At 37.6% G+C, this 20,285-nt stretch overlaps 4 gene segments (V, D, J or C); all 4 read right to left on the minus strand.

Moving 5' to 3' along the window:
* Nucleotides 1–4,238: 4,238 nt before the first annotated feature.
* Nucleotides 4,239–9,344, minus strand: LOC106921669 (T-cell receptor beta-1 chain C region-like). The segment is given in 6 exon segments: nucleotides 4,239–4,502; nucleotides 5,118–5,224; nucleotides 5,323–5,352; nucleotides 5,446–5,793; nucleotides 8,101–8,200; nucleotides 9,294–9,344. Coding segments are annotated over 6 exon segments (663 nt in total).
* Nucleotides 9,345–15,072: 5,728 nt separating this feature from the next.
* LOC148152763 (T cell receptor alpha variable 20-like) lies at nucleotides 15,073–15,621 on the minus strand. The segment is given in 2 exon segments: nucleotides 15,073–15,446; nucleotides 15,576–15,621. Coding segments are annotated over 2 exon segments (420 nt in total).
* Nucleotides 15,622–17,375: 1,754 nt separating this feature from the next.
* On the minus strand, nucleotides 17,376–17,827 carry LOC106921666 (immunoglobulin kappa variable 1-5-like). The segment is given in 2 exon segments: nucleotides 17,376–17,698; nucleotides 17,794–17,827. Coding segments are annotated over 2 exon segments (357 nt in total).
* Nucleotides 17,828–18,994: 1,167 nt separating this feature from the next.
* Nucleotides 18,995–19,743, minus strand: LOC106921667 (T cell receptor alpha variable 13-1-like). The segment is given in 2 exon segments: nucleotides 18,995–19,563; nucleotides 19,644–19,743. Coding segments are annotated over 2 exon segments (357 nt in total).
* Between the last annotated feature and the right edge of the window lie 542 nt (nucleotides 19,744–20,285).

Consider the following 20,285-nt stretch of genomic DNA (forward strand, 5'->3'; position numbering starts at 1 on the left):
AGGATTTGTGGGCAAACAGTTGGAGAAAATAATTTAGAAGTTAAAGTTCTTTAAAGGGGCAGTACTATGTATTTTCCAAAGAGTGCAATTTTAAAGCACAATCAAGTCTATTACTTTCATTTACAAAATATGCAAATATGACTTAAAAGAAATTTAACTTCATAATTAACGCCTTGGAATTGGCCCTCTGTCTCTTTAAGACACTCCTGCTCTCTCCGAAACTCCGTCTTCAGGAAGTCATCACAACATGGCTCCTCTATTAACTCTTTAACAACATTTCTACCAGCGTTGCCCTGAGATGAAGCTCCTATAATGAACTCAGTAGAGGCTCAGCTCCACCAGGTGTTTGCTAATTGCTGCTGGCTAGTCTGAAGGTCCTGAGTGAGGAAGTTGTGTAGGCTTATCCAGAATGCAGAGTGCTACATTGGGCTACACGCTATACAATGTTAAACCCCCTCCACGTATTTCAAAAGGGCACTTTTTTCCAAAGAGGTCAAAGGGCATGTACGCTTTGCTGCCTTTGCTTCCAGAATTCACAGAAAAGTATCTGCCAGGAGAATTTCCAAGCCATCATCTTAATAAAAGCTCTCAGTCTGACAGATTCAGTGAGTTTAACCAGATCATCAAGAACTTTAGACAAGAAATTATGCCACAGGGATGCAAACTTAAGAAACAAAAGTTTACCAAGTATTTCCACCCCCTTTTTTCTAATGCAAATATCAGTACCCTTGAAATAAGACAAAGCTAACATACAAGAGACTTTTCAGCAGGATATAAAAGTTTGATTTAAGTAAACGATTGCTTAATATTGATTTTTAGAAAAGTACTTGTTCAAACATCTGCCAAATTTAGTATTTTTGTAGATCTCTACAGGTAAAGAGTATGAAACATCTAAGAAAAAAAAATCACTTTTGGCTTTAGGCTGTGAAGTGAGTAGCATTGTGATATATTGACTCCTGACCAGATTAGACATTTTTATTTTGGATATAAAGGTTGAAGACAACAGAAATAAAAACAAGTGATAGAAAGCAGCAGAGCTTTATTTAGTAAACAATTACATCATAAAATATTATTCTTGGTGCTTGGAGTTACATTATTATTATTATTATTATTATTATTATTATTATTATTATGCTTCTCATTCTGATGCATTGAATTTCGTTTTTGTGAGTTTGTTCATCTCTAAATCAAATAACTTGACCTAAAATCTCTTCAAGTTCAGAGATTTGTTGCTCTGATTGACAGCAGTGTTGCAGGCTGTCCAGCAGAGGGCGCCCTTTGCTCTGAATGGTCGCTGTTCATGTGAAGGAAGCAGAGAAAAATATAAAACCAGAATACATGGAACAACACTTCACTTTATTTCCTGTTTTTTTCTGAAAGCTGATCTGATTATTTTGCACTAACAAATGTCAACAATAGTTGCCGCATCTGTCCAGTTAAAGCGCCGAACTAAATGTCTTCATTAACAACTACAAAAGTGAGATTTAATAGTATCTTTAAAGATTGTTTTATTATAATGTGTCAGCTGGTTGATGCTCAAACTGATGGATTTCCTGTTTCTATATCAGGTTAAACCATTAGGAGGGAATGTGTCACATGTATGTTGCCACGGCCAAAACAATTTTTATGCAACTTTATTAAAAATAGATTTATGAAACCAATTTAATCGTTTTGAGCTGTTAGTAAGTGAATTTATTTAGACCACGCCGATGTTTCATAAGACTCCAAGTGCTGTTTTTGTCTGGTTTTAGCAGTGAATTAGTTTAATCAAATTTACATGATTTATTTAGTTTTATTTATTTCAACATGTGAAATACCTCATTTATGAAGCTACAACATGGTTCAAATTCAGAAATACTTTATTGATCCCAAAGGGAAATTTAATTCAAAATTCTTCAGTGTTGGCTCAAATGGTTCTATTAAAATTTCAATGTTGTGTAACCTTGCGATTGATTAAACTCTTAACTATATAACTATATTATTTTACGCAGATGTGACAGACAGCAGTAATGTAATGAGAGCTCAGAATTACAATTGAAACTCCAGCTTGTAACTAGTTAAAATGTTTGTTACATGCTGAAATTATCTATACTATCCTACAAAAATATGAATGCCTTTTTTTTTTTTACAGGATTTTATGCAACAGTCTGACAAAAAATGGGAAATTACAGTGAAGTGGAAAGAAAAATAATATATGATTTAAAACATTTTCTACAAAAAAAAAACTAATTAGCATCCATCCTCCCCTGAACAGACGGTTTGCAGCTCCACCCTTTCCTGTAATCGCAGCTGCAAGGCTTCTGGGGTCTGTTTCTTTACACCTACTGTAAGTTTAACCCGTTTTTCATTGAGACGGTTGGTGAGCTGTTTTTACCATCAATTCTCTGTTAGGTCAAACTTGGACTTTGACTGGGAAACTCTAACACATAAATATTGTTGTTTTAAAGTAACTGTCCAACCATTTTCTCAACGCTTTTGCACTCTGTAACATTTTTAAACCAGCTTTCCTGTCCGTGTGGAAGAAAAGTTTTCAGTTAGTTTCTGTCACATGTTGGGTGTTTGTATGTAAAGTAAAGATCAAATTTTATTTCATTTGATCAGGGCAGCTGAGCCAGTCCAATAAAAAAAAAAAAAGATTTTTGTGTATACTCTGCATGTTTTAGAAACGTTACGCCTCATATTAAAGTCACATAATGTGACAAAAAGTGAAAAGGTTAAAGGGCCATGAATTATTTTGCATGGTATTTTAACAAAAATTATGTTTTGCAATATAATCTGTAATCTAATGAATTTGTAATATTTATTGCTTGCTTTTCATAATTCTTTTTACAATATGATGTTTTTATGATATAAAGCACTTTGACCTGCTGAAATGTGCTACACAAATAAACTTGATAAGGTGGCAGTGAATTGGAGGGATATTTTGTGACAGTTTTAGTAGGAGGAGAATAATTAGACATCAGATGTCAGAGAAAACCTGAGTGTTGCTGCCTCACATCTGTTTCCTGTTTTTTTCAGAACAAACATGTTTTTGAAAGTAACAAATATTTTCTCAGTTTGACTCGGAACGAGAACAAACAAAGTAAAATATCTGAGGATGATTCAAAAAATATAAATGGGCCGCAGAATGCTGCTGTTGTCTTACAGCAAAATAAAGTGAAAAAAAAAAAACTGTGGAAAAAAAAGTAAATAAATTAAAACAAAACAAAAAATCCTAAATTATACTGTAAAACACCAAAAGTCCACTGTAAAATTATTAGTAATTTTTTTTTTCATGACATTATCGTCATTGATTTTTACGGTTAAAAAAGTGTTTTACTGTAAAATAAAACTTTTCAACTTACTGAAAAAAAATTACGAATAAAATGGATATACAAATGTAAAACGCACAAATTACAGTTTTCACCAATTAATTTATTTATGGCAACTTTGCATCAAACAGCTTGAAGTTGTTTAATAGTTTAGATTTTTTCCGTCACAATTTTACCGTTTATCGCTGTTAAATATACAGATGTATCTCTAGGATGTATTCTGAACACACAAACAATGGAAAATGTATATAAAAAAATTAAATATAAAATAAATGAACTCATTTCAAGGTTTCACCCCAGATCACCTTAAACTGCAGCTGCTGTAACACATTTACTGTAACCTGCTCGGTTTTCAGCTTCGGTTGAGCCAGAAATGGAGCCTGTGCCAGCTGTTTGCTCCAACACACACAGTGTGCATGTGTGTGTGTGTGTGTGTGTGTGTGTGTGTGTGTGTGTGTGTGTGTGTGTGTGTGTGTAGGAGGTGCAGGTGCAGTCATAGAGCCGGAGGTTGCGGTAAAGGTCGAAGGTTGCGAGGCTTGTTTCTCAGCAGGCTGCTCTGCGACCGCATCCTGTCGCTCTGCAGCAGCTCGCATCAGAACCCCGACTTCCTGTTCTCACATGCAGAATGCTCTCTCTGACAAAGCTCCAGAGAACGGAAACCATAGCAACCATCTCACTATATGCAGAGAAAACTAGAATATTTAGATGTAATATGAAGAAGTAGTCAAAAAAGCTGAGAAACTTTTTTTTTTTTTTAAGATTCTCATTATGACTCAGTTAAAAAAACATACAAGTTCCTGAGATGAGATGTTTCAACTTCATGCTGAGAAAAAAAAAAATTATTGGAAAACAGACAAAATATCTGACACCATCTTTGGAACAAGTGATGAGAAGAGAGAGAATAAAATCATCACGGTAACAAAAAGATTTGCTTGCGTGTCTTTATTGAGAAAATACATGAAAAGATTACATGGAAAAAGCTGAACAAAAACACAGAGAGCTTTTAGGTTTCAACAAGAAAACCTGCATGTTTTTAACAATCAGGATGTTCAGGTCAGAAACGCGTCTCCACCTGCCATTTTCACACATTTTATTTACAGAAGCTAAAAATAATGGAAAAAAAAAAAAAAAAGGTTTCTGCTGAAGGTTCGGCTCTCTCGGCTCTCACTCCTGCCGTTTTTTTGGTGAACGCTGCAAAACAAACAGGAAAGAAAAAAACACCACTGATTATCACATTATCACACCAAAAACAAAAGGCCAGAACAGAATTTCAGAAGCTGCATCACAATATAAGTTGAAATCAAAATGGCCGTCAACTTAAAATAAAAAATCTTAATCCTCTTTAGAATTTCTTTTAAAAGTAGATAAAAAAAAAAAATCACCTGATTTGAGATAAAATGAAATATCTTTGAAGCTCTTGCAAATTTTTGGCAGTTTCTAATTTAAAAAAAAATTTCACCTATATATACCGATGTTAAACTATACTTGAATAATGTACCACTGCCCATCCACCAACCTGGTGGTTCCACTGTTGACTTTATGTCATTTATTTATTTGGACCTTTTCTATGAATCAAATAATCCAGCAGCTTCTTGTGAATACACCAGTATAGTGTTTATTTTACTCAATCCTCTCATCTGCAGTCAGTTATATTGGTGATCACTGTTTGTGTTCTTCTTGTTGCCTTTGCTGTCTGTCCTGTTGCTAATCTAATCTGGTTGCATCAGTTTCAAGCTAACACCATTAACAGCTAATTTCAGGTTATATTGGGGAAGTTTAGCTAAAGCTGCAGACTGTAATACAGACCTGAAGCTTCCAGACCAGAAAGCAGACCAAGACGGCGTAGAGGCAGCTCTTCAGGATCATGGCGCTGTAGGAGAGCTTGGCGTTTTGGCTGATCCTTAAATATCTCTCTGTTGGGGGAGATCGGGAAACGTTAGAGCTGTGGAGGCTAATGGCCGACCTGTTAGCAAATGTAAACGTACTGAAAGTGATTAATATATATTTTTACCTCTTGTCATTCCTGTATCTGTTTCATTTGCTGAAAGACACAAAAACAAAGAAAATGACACCATTACTAAACCTGAAGCATAAAAAGTCTCTAAAGGACGTTTGTTTTCTGAAAGTAACGTACTATAAATAGACGTTGAATAGTTTGTGTAGGTTCTATTAAAGAATGTGACGTAACAACTGAATTCATTGTCAGGATTGAACCAGGTCTTGGCCAGCAGCCTCAGCCTGCTGGTGATGGAGTACAGTCCTGAGGTTTCATTCCTCTTGGCGGCGGCGTCAGTCGCCACACCATCAGTGATGTTCTTGCCGTTGTGCTGCCAGAACACGGTGACATGATCCGGGTAGAAACCAGATGCCACACACACCAGGGTCTTCCTCCTTTTGCCCTCTGTCTTCTTCTGGTCTCTGCACTCAAGGGGTGAAGGTCGAAGGATTTTCACTGTTGGTGCAGTGATCTCCACTCCATCTTCTGTTTATTAAAAGAGATAAAATAAAACAAGTTACTCAGATCTGTACAGTCAAAATCTGAAACAATAACAGGAATCATCACTGGTCTTCTCCTTTTATTAGTATTTTCTTCTTACCAAGAACTGTGAGTTTGGTTCCCTCTCCAAAATAAGCAGGATAAGAGTCGGAGCACAGAACTCAGTCACAGGTAGAAAACCCGACACTCAGTTTATGTTTTCTACATGAACCAGAACGCTGACACACAAAATTTATCTCTTTCTTATGTTTTTAGATTTTCTTTCAGCATATTCCCTCACACCTTTGGGACTTTAATTCAGAGGAAAAAAAGTAAAATACATGATGTTTTTTAACAGGCAAAAATCTTAAGATTTCATAGAGTCACGAGGTTAACAACCGTTAGTCCAGATGAAAACTGTTCCCTTTTTTCACTGAAATCTACTAGTTTCTACTGTTTTAAGCAAATTTAAAAATAATATTTGATTAATATCCATTTTTTTTAAACTTAAAGATGCTTTTTGGTAATTTTTCTTACCTAAAACTGTGAGTTTGGTTCCCTCTCCAAAATAAGCAGGATAAGAGCCGGAGCACAGCACTCAGTCACAGGTAGAAAACCCGACACCCAGTTTATGTTTTACACATGAATCAGAACTCTTCATTTATCTCACTTTGATGTTTTATTTTCAAATTTTGTCTTGATGTATCCTTTCATACATCCTGAACTTTAAATCAGTCATAAATAAAATGGACATGTTTTTTTTAATGGCAAAACATTTCTCTGTCTTTTTGTACTGAAGTGAAATATTTTCTACCCATGTAGAAAAAACCAAAAACAAGAACTAGAAATCAAACTATTTGATATCATTTGTACACTTATATAAATGTGCCTTTTGGTCGTTTTTCTTACCTAAAACGGTGAGTTTAGTTCCAGCTCCAAAGTAAGCAGGATCGTAGTTCACACTGATAAACGGCTGCAGGCAAAGCTGCCGCCGTCTTTAACCTCTTTTACACCCAAACATAATTTTAGACCCAAAACAAACTCTTTATCACCAAAATGTATTTTTCCCTCCAGATCAGAGTATTTTCTAAGTGCCATTAGAACTGTTTGCCACCAAATTAAGTAATTTTTTTAAAATAAATACATTTGAGTTTCTTTCCTATAACAGTGAGTTTAGAACCAGCTAAACCCCAGAGAACCCTAACAAAACCTCTTCCTGCTGCCTCTATAAATCCTTTCAATACTTATATTTTTATCATGTGAAAACTGATTTCATATCAGTTGCATTTTGGGGAGGAGAACTTCATTTCTACAACTTCTTTTCTAAGTAACTGAATAAACTTTAACATGTTTTCTTACCTAAAACAGTTAATTTTGTTCCTCTGTGCTAAAAACTCATCAGCTGTGTGAATTTACATCTTTATATTCTATTTATGGAACAAATGTAGCTTTTTCCTTTGCATTAAACAACAACTACTCTGAATAATGTTGGCATGGATCTGTCGGTATGAGAGAAATGTAAACATGTTTTTAGGATTCGAGACGTTTCACTCACCGAGAACGGTCAGTCTGGTTCCCTGACCAAAGTAAGCTTCGTACTGACACAGTGTTTACGCTTCACGCCAAAAAGCACAGAGCTGAAACTTTCCACAGCGCCGGATCAGCAGATTCTTTTTATTCACATTATTTCCAGCCAAACAAATTTCTATATTCACTGTGATTCTTAAGTTATTAACTTTTAAATGACCTTATTCAGGATGTCTCTTACCTAAAACGGTTAACTTTGTTCCTGCGCCGAAGAAAGCTTCGTATCCAGAGTCACAGTGTGGACTGTCAGTACCCAAAACCGCTCAAGTTTCTGATTTGACATCGGCTCCTTTTGCAGTTTTCTTAACCTCGAGCTTTTATTTAAAGGTACAGCGACCTAATTTTTATCAAATTGCTACAAACCACCCAGTAAGCAGCGTGTTTCTCTTTACTCTAACTCTCCTGACTTTGTTCTGTCAAATAACATAATTTGAACAACAAAAACATAAATTTTAAAAGCATATTTTATTATAAAGACCCTCAATTATTTGAGGTTTCTTACCTAGAACGGTTAACTTAGTTCCTGCTCCAAAGTAAGCTTCGTTGTAACCAGAATCACAGTGAAGCAGATCAGTGCAGGATGTTACTTTAGAAATGGATTCAACTGTTCATGTCACCGACTAAAATTTAAACCTCCCTTCAGTCTGAGACATGCATCTGTAATATTACTACTTCCTAATCTTTATTTGATTTTAAAAATTGTCTTAAAAATGACGCTTTACTCACCTAGAACAGTCAGTTTTGTTCCCTGACCGAAATAAGCTTCGTTGTTGGCACAGAGCTTCAGCTTAATGTCAAAAAGTGCCGAGTTGAACTTCAGGTATAACTACAAGGCTCTCTATGCTAACGTTGTAGAAAACTGGTGATTTTAGCTCATTTTAATACATCTCTTACTCACCTAAAACTGTCAGTTTTGTTCCTTTTCCAAAGTAAGCTTCGTTGGCATTGTCACAGTGCAGCAATACTGAACATGAACCTGTTTGCCTCTCAGATTTAACTTCATAAAGCCGACAGAGGCTCTAGTCAAAGTATTATTCATTAAAACTCTGAAATATTTACCTAAAACTGTGAGTTTGGTTCCTTGGCCAAAGTAAGCAGGTTCTCTGTTGGTCACAGTGCTCTGAGTTCAGCTCAATATGTCAGAACTTAAACTGGATGGATTCGACCTTCACTTTTTACTGAACTGTTCAGTTTCATCATGACGAAGAGAACTGAACATGTGAAGAGTTAAACTTACCTAAAACTGTGAGTTTGGTTCCTTGACCAAAGTAAGCTTCATCATTGTCACAGTGCAGTGATACTGAACATGAACCTGTTTTTCTACCAGAATTAACTTTACAAAGACTCGTCTGTCTGTACAGAGGTCCTAATCAAAGTATTACTAATTAAAACTCTGTAATAAAGTGAATATTTACCTAAAACTGTCAGTTTGGTTCCTTGACCGAAGTAAGCAGGATCAGTGTAGGTCACAGTGATTCAACTTCAGGTTAATACATCTGAACTTTTAAACTCTAAATATTTTTCTTTATTCCCATCTGAGCTTTGAATTATGTTTAAATCTAATTGAATGAAGTGAACATGTGAGAATCCAACTTACCTAAAACTGTGAGTTTGGTTCCTTTTCCAAAGTAAGCTTCGTTTCCAGTGTCACACTGAATCTCTCCTGGACCAAAAAGTCTCCAAACTTTCCAGAATCTTCTCCCTCAGACCGGCTGTAATAACCCAGATCATCAGGAAGGTTAAACCTGCAGGATGAGCTTCATAACGTTTAAAGAAGTTGTGATTTCTGACCCTGAGGAACACATGACCCGATGGCTCCATGTATAAACTCAAACATGTGTTAATAAAAGCTGTTTCTGGTTCATTTTCTACATATTAAAGTGTTTCTTAAAGCCTGGCTGAGCCTCCACTCTGCCCACCTCCACCTGCTTCCTGCTGCTGCTCTCTGTGCTGCACTCAGCCGTCCACATGATGGATGTTAATGCGAGGAGGTTTTTGTACGGCGGCTCTATAGGATTGTATCACCGTGGCCCCCTGTCCCCACGGTGAAAAAGCATCACACAAAAACCTGCTGCCTCCGTCTCTCCCCGCTCCCCGCCCCCCCCAGCCAGCCTCTCCGTATCTCAGCCTCCATCTGAGTCTCTGTGGGAGCAGCTGTGGAGGTCGGGCCGACTTGACGCTGGAGCAGCTCCAAGCTGCCTGCTGCTATTTCTGGGTCGGCTAAGAAAAGAAGGCAGAGCAGAGGACAGGAAGCTGCTGGCTGCTTTTGTTTGTTTGGAGGTGTAAACAGGAAGTGACATGTCAGCTGGCCATGACTCTGCAGCCAATCAGTCAGCAGAGAGAGAATTGGTTCACTTACATTTATATCACATTTATATCTAATCTCTATTTTTAAAGAAATGAGAGACTGAGGAATTGGGAGGTTGAAGTAGGTTCCTGAGTATGGAGCTAAATTGGGGCCATAACATTTGCACAGAAGTTTGCTTTGAAAAGATTTGATACTGAAAATAAAAGAATTGAGACTGAAAAGTAGTCTTGAACTTTTTTTTTCAGTTTCAATTTTTCAGTTTCAATTATTATTATTCACTTTTATTTATTTTTTCAGTTTCCGTTTCTGAAAAACATTTTTTAAGAAACTTTATGGCCTCAATTTAAAGTCATATCTGAAAACTGTGTGTTAAAGCAATGTTTATTAATTCCGGTCCTCAGACCCCCTGCCCTGCATGTTTTAGGTGTTTCCTTTCTGCCACACCCCTGAATTGAATCTGTGGGTGATTAACAAGTTTCTGCAGTACTTGATGGCTGCAGAAGAGGTCGTGCAATCTTTTGGATCAGCTGTTCTGGAATAGAGGCACATGCAGAACAGAGGGGCCTGAGAACTGGAATTGAGAAACCCTGGGTTAGAATGATCCCAAGTAAAACATTTGACAAAAAAATCAGATTTCTATTAATACAGAACATTTCTATAACGTAATACAGTCAGTTGGTCCAAAAATGAAGAGACTTTGAGAGAGTTTGTCACAGAACATGCTGTGTTCTGGCTTTGTTAAATTATTTTCACTCATCCCTTTAACTATGCGTTATATATTTGAAAAGTAGCTTGACCACAATACTGATAAATTATAATTTCATAAGAATTACATTCCTACTGTTACTTAATCCATAAACCGTTTGAATAAATTTGGAGGTGTTGCCAAGGGTACAGTCTGTGTGTTTAACCTGGTGATCAGCAGCACAGGAGAACCACAGGGCTTTGTACTCTCACCATTACTTTTCACTCTGTGCACTTCTGACCTCCAGCACAAATAAACTTCTGTCCTTTACAGAAACACTCAGACGACTCTGCAGTTGTTGGTTGCATTAGAGATGGACAAGAGGCTGAATACAGAGATGTGGTGAACCGCTTTGTGTCATGGTGAGGAAACGATCATCTCATCTTCAAAATAAATAGGAGATTATTGCTGATTTTAGGAGAAACAAGATTAGATCAAACCTTATTTCCATCATGGCAGAAGAAGTGGAGGTGGTCAAGGAATATAAATACCTCAATGTTCATCTGGACAACAGACTGGACTGGAGACGCAACAGACGACTCTGCAGAGAGTCGTCTGTTGGGGCAGCAGCATCAGAAGTAGGGACCTGAAAAGGCTCAACAGGCTGATAAAGACTGGTTCTGTTTTGGGGACGTCTGTGGGACCTATAACGATGCAAAGGAAGAGTCTTTATAAAACCTTGAAAATTATGGACAACCCTGACCGTCCTCTTCATAACTCACTATCATAACTCTTTGAAGAATCTTGAATTAAAATTAGTTAGAGCAACATATAATTTCCCTTTGGGATCTAAAAAGTATTTTTGAATCGAATTGAATGAGAAATTGTTTCAATATGGCATTCCAGTCTTGAGAAGCACCAAAACAAATTGCTTACCTTGACTGTAATTATACATAAAGCCAGAAGAGGGCACTGTGAGATAATCTGTTGAGCCTTAATCCCCTATCAAATTTAGGAAAGAAAAAAAAAAAAAAAGCACGAGAAAAATGAAACGACTATGTGAGACATCAAGGAGGTTTCTGAATGTTGGAGTTGACACCTGCTGTCGTATCTGATCTGCTTTGTGGTCCTGCAGAAACATGACGGTGTGCATAAAGGAACATGTTTTTTTTTCTTTCATATTTTGAATCCACATTAATAGAAATGTTTTCCTGAGGTTTTTGTATTGCTCTCAATGCTTCTTGAAGCTCTGTGCTTTGCGTGAAGCGCAGTAATACACAGCCGAGTCTCCAGGCTCGGCCTGGTTGATCTGCAGCGTGGTGCTCAGCGTCGACGGACGGGACATGGAGTATTTGGTGTCCTTGAATGGAGCCTCGATGGTTGAAATATCTTTACCAAGAGAATATGCCACTAATTCCATGCTGCCATTGCTTATTTGTCTGTACCAGTACATGTTCAGGTATTGATCGTCGTCTTGTTTACATTTTAAGTTCACATTCTGTTGACCAACTTCATGCAATAAAGACGGAGGCTGATCAATTATAACACCAATGGAAACACCTGCAAAACAAAAGAATACAATTATTTTAAAAAATCAAAGACCATTTTGGCTGTTCTACTACTTAACATAGATATTCTTACCCGCACAGATTATTACTGTGAAGAGAACCAAATTCTTTGCTGCATTCATTATAGATACAAAATTGGAGCCGACCGCTTCAGCTTTACCCTCTGCTGCTCACATAACCTTTGACTCTTCTCATTCCTTCCCAGAGAGCCTTTAATGGGCTCCTTTGTGGACATGGAGACACCTAGTGGCCAACAAGCTGCAACTGCAGCTAAAGCTTTTCAGCTGAACCTCTGAGACATTGGTTCAGAGAAGACTTTTGTTACACTAAATTCAACATGCTTTTTTTATTAACTGGGGGTGTGAAGAAGTCAAACACAGCATGATGAGAATCAGGATTCACAACATGACATTGTTACGTTTCCAGAACAGAAGTTTGTTCTGCATTAATGGCCTTATGCAGCTACTAGATAATTAGAGAATATACCTTGATCTTGCAGCCCAGTCCAAAACCCTAGAAAATAAACAGACATGGAAAAAAATGATTTATACTTATGATTGTCCAGATCTGATATCAGAAATTGGTCCGATATCAGCCAAAAAATGAGTTTTTAATTATTTCATTAAAATCTCAGTTAGAAGCACTTCAGTGTTCTCAGACCTTCTATTAACTATTGTTCTCTGAGTAACATCACTTGATCAATGCATTCCAGATTACAAAATCATTGATAAAAGTATGTATGACACATGCCGATATTGTATCGGGTCAATATCGGTATCGGCTGACACTCAAAACTGCAGTATTGATATTGTATTGGAAGTGAGGAAGTTGTATCGGGAAACACCTGAAATAATCTGAGAACTGTTTTGTGTATTTACTCAGGTTATTGTTGTCTGATGTTTTTTGATTATCTGAAACATGTCAATGTGACCAAATTTAAAAATGGATGATAAAAGTGAAATGTAAGGTTATCAGTATGACAGGTAAAGGTTAGCTAATACTGCATCATGCAACACTTCTCCCTAAAAATGGCTACAAATCTACAACAAAGTGTTTCTGCACACTTTAAGTTAGGGTTTACATAACTTCACAGTGTGGTTAGGAACAGATATCCTTTATGATGTCCTGACACATGAAACATGAGTGGAGCCACAGCTCCTTCCTGCCTCTGTCGCAGCCAGCCTTGTATTTGTACGAGTGTTGGGTCTGCGTGCCTCACTGTGCCTGGCAGCGCAGTAGTAGATGCTGCTGTCGTTCACTGTCAGCTCTGGAATACTGAGAGAAAAATTGTTTTTCGCAGCATCGAGTGACGAACGGTAGCGTCCAGCCGTTGTTTCATATTCTGTGAGAAGAAGCTGTATTTCAGCCCCGTGGCGGTTCTGTCGGTACCAGAGCATGGTGTAGCTGCTCATGGAGTACCCGGCGCCCACACTGCACTCCAACGTCGCATCAGCATCCGAGGAAAGGATCTGATCTGCAGACTGGAGCACCGTAACGGAGAAACCTGCAGCATACGAAGAGGAGAGTTTCAACATGCTCAATGCTCGGATAAATAAATGTATTTCAATTTGGGGATGAATTCTAAAATGAAATCCAAATCTGCACCCACCGGATGTTACCAACAGTGACAGAAAAATAACCGTGAGAAGCATGTTACCGATAAGTGGTCCTGATCTGACTGAAACGGCTGCAGAGATCGACTGAACAAAAAGTTATATGACCACATGACAGGAAGTAAAATCTGCTGCTGCCGTAACACCAGCTGAGAATTTAAACAAATAATTCATTTTTACCAGCATGAACTGAAACATTTATTTATTGCATTTTTGCAAGTTTTTTTCTTCTGCAAACTTGGTATCTTTTCTTCCAAGGTACAAGCAAAATGAAAATGAAGTTTTAGTAAGTAACATGGCACTGATGAAGTCGACTGATTTTAACCAATAATATTGATGATGATTTGGATTTATTTTATTTTGGTAAACTAGAAATATGCAGATTTAACAGCTAAATTTCCAACAAGTCTTATACAGACACATTTTGAAGTGTGTAAAAATCAAAATGAGTCAATTTTACCACATTTTCAACATTGTTTGACAATAAGACAATAGCATTTATATCAAATTAGTCAATTCAGAATCATCATCCACAAGCTGCTGCTAAGAAAATGTTTCATGGGTCTAAATGTGAGAAAATGAAGGGAGTATTGTTGAGAGCCTCTAATAGCAGGAGTTTTGGTTGGTGATTTTAGGAGATGATACTAAAAGCTGTTATTGATTTATAAACCCAGGAAACGGAAACCCAGATCCAAATAATTTCAAATTTAACACAAAAAAATGACAAAAATTCAAGAATACTTCAAAATGCCAATCTGAGATTTTTTTGTGTATTTTACCTGGCAGCAATTTACTTTTTATTGAATTTTAATAGGATAAACTAGGCATATATAAGCTGAGTAGTTCAGTATGCACCTTTTCAATCCACTAGATATTATTTATTTTAATTCATCTTTGTTTTGAATTTCATTGAGTCCAGTTGAAGTGTTGATTGACTGTAACAACTATTATGTGTGTCTGTTTTAGATTGTATAAGTTACTAACTACTTAGAGTTTATTCACAGCTTAAATAGAAGAAAAACAAGCATTAAAAAACAAGCATCATTTCAGTGAGCAAAGACACTAAATCAGTCACACATCAGTTGATACATCAGCATTTCAACCATCGTGTTTGTAGAAGAAACTGAGTTTTACCAACTGTTTTACAAGAGATTTCATGAAGGCGGACATTGTACAACAATAGCAGCATATGTTGTTCAGTTATTAATTATGTCACTGAAATATTTGTGTTTGAATATTAAACATTGCAGAATGGTGGAGGAGATCGTCTTGGTTTTATCTGCTTTCAGAAGGAGTTCTGTATAAGTTGCTCTACACCAAGTTAAAAGCCGGTTGTGGGAGGCTGAGTGTCCTGTAGGAAGAACACAGTAAATAATGGCATCATCTGCAAAACAATGAACAAATATCTTCTATCTACCGATTCTAGACGGTATTAGTACTCATGACATGAGGTTTTTGTTGGTTTTTTCCCCCCTTCAACTCTCATTTGCTGTCACATGCCTCTGGTTTCCTGCTGGGCTGCGGTTACCAGCTGGATAACTCTGAAGGTTTTTGTATGGCAGAGTCTCTCTCTTTTAATGCTGTGTATGTACGTGTGGCCCCAAAATATTCTCCACTGTCTTCTGGGTTCCTCGGGTTCAGGATGTGAAGCTGAGCCATCTTCTCTCCATCTCCAGTCACCTGAAAGTGGCTTTTAAATTCCGACTCCATAGTGACGCTTGTATAATATACGTAGCCGATCAGCTTCAGGGAAGTGTCTCCCGGTGAGCGCTGATACCAGAGGATTGTGTCATAGCTATTGATTGTATGAGTGAAGGTCAGGTTGACTTTGTTGTTCGGTCGGACCAAAACGTCCGCCGGAAACTGAGACACTTGCTTTTCTTTGCTGAGGTAGACTCCTGAGAAAAGATTGGAGGTTTAGATTTTTAGGAGTTAATTGCACCAGCAGTACTTGCAAATCTACATATTTACGTTACTAATATAAAATAGTAAAAAAAATACTGCTTTGATTAATAAACAATCAATACCTTCAATCCAGAAGGCGATGGTGATGAAGACAACAGATGGCTTCATGTTGGATGCCAGAAACCAGCTGTGTCTTTACCTTGAAGGAGAGATAGGAAGTGATGAACTTTTGGGGCGGTTTTTGCGTTGGACTGAGCTCCAAAATACAGTCTGTCATTGAGTCAGATATGGTTCTTGTGAGGGAGTCTCTCTTGTGACAGAACCAGTGACTCCGCCTTCTAGTCGATCAGAAACTGGTCTTCTGATGTCACGTTTTCAGCCCAATTCATCGTGTTTGGAACACTAACAAAGTAGGAACAATGTACCAGTCTCTGGTCCTAACCCTACTTTAACCCTCGTATAAAACTATGGAACCAAGCTGAGTTGGTACAAAAGAAAAAGGGGTATGAATGCTCAGCAGGGAACCATGAGCAGTACAAGAGTTTGTTTATCGGAAAATTGTTGAATGCTAAAACCAATGGATAAAGGAATTTGTTGTGATGGCTGCTGGGCTCTGTCTAGATTCAGAGAGGAGATACCATGAGGCCGTAGGTTGGAGGTTTTTGTGTGAATACCTGAAATACCTTTTACAAACAAATGGTGCTCCAGTGTGCTTCCATTGCAGCGCAGAAGCAAGTCGCCGTGTGTTCGGCTGTCAGATTGACGATGGAAAGGGAGAGGTTTGTGGCCGTCTTTAAATCTCCACCTAATTTAAAATGTTTCCTGTATGTTTGTTCCACACCTTCGTCACTAAACTGGCTGTATCCGTAACCAATGAGTTTCAGAGCCTCCAGGGTTCTGCTGGTACCACAGGATGACTCTGTAATCCACCAGGTCCTGCAAGCAAAAAAGCTGAGCATCAGCCTTGGTGTTCCTGACCACATTAGGGGGAAACTGATGGATGTGAACCCCAAGAGAGAATCCTCTAAAAACAAAAAAAGAACTCAAATTGGTTGAACAGTGAAGCAAAGTATAAAATAATTCTGGAAGTGAATTGTTCACAGTACCTGTGAGGGAACAGAGAATTAAAAATGAAATCATTTTGCTCCTTAAACTGATTTAGCTGAAATGATGATGAGTTGGATGAGATCACTTGAGGAAATGACATCAGAGTCACATGACAGACCAAGAGCAGACACTTTTATGGTTCCTACTTTATAATGAACAAAATGTTTCTTTGAATAGTGTTAGATTTTTTTTTAGAAATCTTTATACAAAAGTATAAGGCCACACAAAACTTGTGCCTTATTTTTGCTTTATAGTGCCCCCTACTGGCGTAAACACATACAAACAGAAAATAAAACAAAGATCAAAAGTAATAACCATAATAAAAGTAATAATTATTAGACATTGTAAAGAAAAAAAAGTGTTAAGTTAAAAGAAACTGGATTAAAAATAAACATCAGCGGAAATGAATGCATAAACTTTGGTTTGGAATATTGCATAAATAAATCTCGTAATTATGTAATTTACAATTTATAATCTTTATAAGTTTTTATACTAAAAAATGCTTCTGACATTTGTTTCAAATTCTTACTAAATTTGAAGCCTTCATTTGCACAAATGATTTTTAAAAACTCACATAAATGCAGTGATGATGTTGTATATAAATGTTTGTGTGTGTAGCGAGCAACAGTGGGTTTTCAGTCTGTGGTAAAAATGTTTAATTCAAACAAAGTGACTCAGATATTCAGTCTGTGTGTTGAATCTTTCTTCTTTCCAACCACAGAAGCAGGTGCTTGAAAGATGTTTAATCATTGTTTTATAAAAACCACTGATGATAAAACAGCTCAGTTTTTGTTGAGGTGCAGAGAGGATTTCTGTCATTGTGCTTCTCTTGCAGCACAGTAGTAAACGGCAGAGTGATCCTGTTTCACGGTTTGGATCGTCAGGGATCCGTTCTTCGCCGTATCCCCTCCCAGATCTCCAGAGATCCCAAAGTCCTTTTTATATCCGTCTTCCATAGTCGCATCTTTGAAGTACAAATATCCGATGAGCTTCATGGCCATGTCTCCAGGCGACTGTTGGTACCAGAGGATCACTCTGTAGTTGGTTCTTTCATGGGTGCAGAAAATGTGAACTTCATCACCAGCTTTTTTGATGAGATCAGAGTGGGACTGATGGACCTCAAGCCCCAAACTGAGACCTGAGAACAGGAGAGAATTTGGAGAGACATAACAACTGATTTCACATCCTAAGGAAACAATCGTTTAAGATGATGCTGCTCTGAAGCAAAATTACTTGCGAGACATGAGAAGACAAATATGCAGATCATGTTTCCTGCTCAGGGTAAAGGAACTGCTTAGAAAAGTCCTGCAGCATATGGGTCTGCTGTCGGGTGTGCAGCCGAAAGATTTGCTGCTGTCCAACAGAGATAGTCATCCTCAAGAGGAAACGGAAGTGATGATGAAGCACCACCCCTTAAAGTCTGAAGATCCAAAGTTCAACCTCAGCCTGTGAGCAGATTTCTCTTTAAAATCTCATTTCAAATCTTAATGCTCAGGATTTTTAGAAAACAGAGTTTATTCAGTTGATCTGGACTGTAAGGAATCTCCTACCTGTCAAACCCCAGAGAGAGATTAATTTATGGTCCTGCTTGTCCTTGTAGAGTTGGAGGACGTCTGTCTGCAGCAGTCATTAGGCGACAGTAGAGGTGAGAGTCTGAATGGCAACTCTAGTCGCATTTCCATTACCAATGTGTGCAAAACTTTGTCGACATTCTGCTGATCTAAAAAGAAAAAAAAAAGTTTTCTCAATTATGGTCTTTCCATTAAATAAGATACATAGTTAAAATGACACGGGTATAAGTCTGTTAAGGCAATAAGTTATTAAAATGCGCTGCGCCATCATGATACTACCACTTCCTGTTGTCGTCTTTGTCGTTTCCCCCAGTAGTAACATCTGGTTGTTGATCATGTGACTTGTGTGGTGGGAAAAAACTGATTCCATTGCGGCTTTGTAAAATACAGAAATTTTGATAGTGCAATAACTTTATCAAAAAACGTAAGCTTCTTTGAAATTGTCATTTCCATTAAGAATATTTTTTTCATAATTCCAATTTTCTCAATTATAAGGCCTGTGGAGACGCCTCTACAGAGACGCAGCACATGCACACTGCAGAACAATCAACTTATCTTATTTTGACAAGTAATGTTTAGCAAATTCACAGCATTTTGTTCCCACATTCTGTCAGTTTACAAGCAAAAACTTGGATGCCAATGTAGCTGTTATGTTATGTGATAAACACAGGAAACACTTTTTTCCCCCCCAGACATATATTAAATCTGACAAGTATGTACATTTGTGTTGGTTTGGATTTGGACCCAAATCCAGGAAGAACCGGAGGCAGCGATATGATTTAAGAAACTTTAATGTAGAATAATAATCAAAGTTGGAGAAAGCATGAAGAGATTCAGGTCTGTAAACTGTCCCTTTACTTTGAAGGGATAGTTGAGATGTAACATGTGATTGTGGTTGGAAGACTCCTAAGTTTTGTTCAGACAATCCTGAGGCTTTTCTGAAGCCATGATGGGATTATTCTGTTTTTATTCTGAACAGGAAATCTAAATCCTCTGCTTTCACGCAGTTTTATGAGTTATTACAACCACAAGCAGGTGTCAGTTTTCTATAAAAACCACTGATGATAAAACACAGCTCAGTTTTTGTTGAGGTGCAGAGAGGATTTCTGTCATTGTGCTTCTCTTGCAGCACAGTAGTAAACGGCAGAGTGATCCTGTTTCACGGTTTGGATCGTCAGGGATCCGTTCTTCGCCGTCTCCCCTCCCAGGTCTCCAGAGATCCCAAAGTCCTTTTTATATCCGTCTTCCATAGACGGCTTGTCGTAGTACAAATGTCCGATGAGCTTCATGGCCGTGTCTCCAGGTAGCCGCTGGTACCAGAGCATCACTCTGTAGTCGGTTTTTTCATGGGTGCAGAAAATGTGAACTTTATCTCCATTTCTTGTGATGAGATCAGAGTGGGACTGATGGACCTCAAGCCCCAAACTGAGACCTGAGAATAGGAGAGAAGATGTTGATTGTTCTTTTGGGGAAACAAACCGTATGATGTTCCTGTTCTAGAGGAAAACTTACCTGCAAGGAAAGAGAAGATAAAGATTTGGTTCATTTTTCTTGCTCAAATGAACATTTGTTTGGATGGTTTCTGCAGCACACTGAACAGCTGTTGAGTGTGTAGCTGATGAAGGTTTCTGGCGTTTCAGAGGTGATGATGAATGATATTCTTATAGTGATGGGGAGTCGACCTGTAGCTCAACAGGAAGCGGAAGTGACGATTCCTGCATCATCAAGTCAAAGGAGTCAGTCAAAGTTCAGCTGGGAAGAGAATGTCTAAATTCAAAGCATAATGCTTGATGGTTTTTGAACAAAGTAAATGAAAACTTGTGTTTTGTATGATGAGCATTTCAATAATAAAACTGGAAATATATGTTTGATATTATTTGTTACACAGCCAGAAACACAAGGTTAATGACTAGAAGTAACCTTGTGTCTCCTTCATGTTGATTTATGAAAACAGCAGAAAAAAAATGTAAAGTCATGAGTCTAAGAACAGAAAAAAACATCCATCTTTTCTTCACCTTCTGATAAACTTTAATGGTAATCATCTTCATGTAAAAATAGGATAAAAATACTGCGTGTTGCAAATTTCTTCTGCAAACATTGAACTTGAACTTAAACTTAGAGTGGTGGAGCACCATTGGGATAAATTGGAGCGGA

Source organism: Poecilia mexicana, unplaced genomic scaffold, assembly GCF_051168715.1.
Source record: "Poecilia mexicana isolate PSO_F unplaced genomic scaffold, ASM5116871v1 scaffold_22, whole genome shotgun sequence".
Classification (NCBI taxonomy): Eukaryota; Metazoa; Chordata; class Actinopteri; order Cyprinodontiformes; family Poeciliidae; genus Poecilia; species Poecilia mexicana.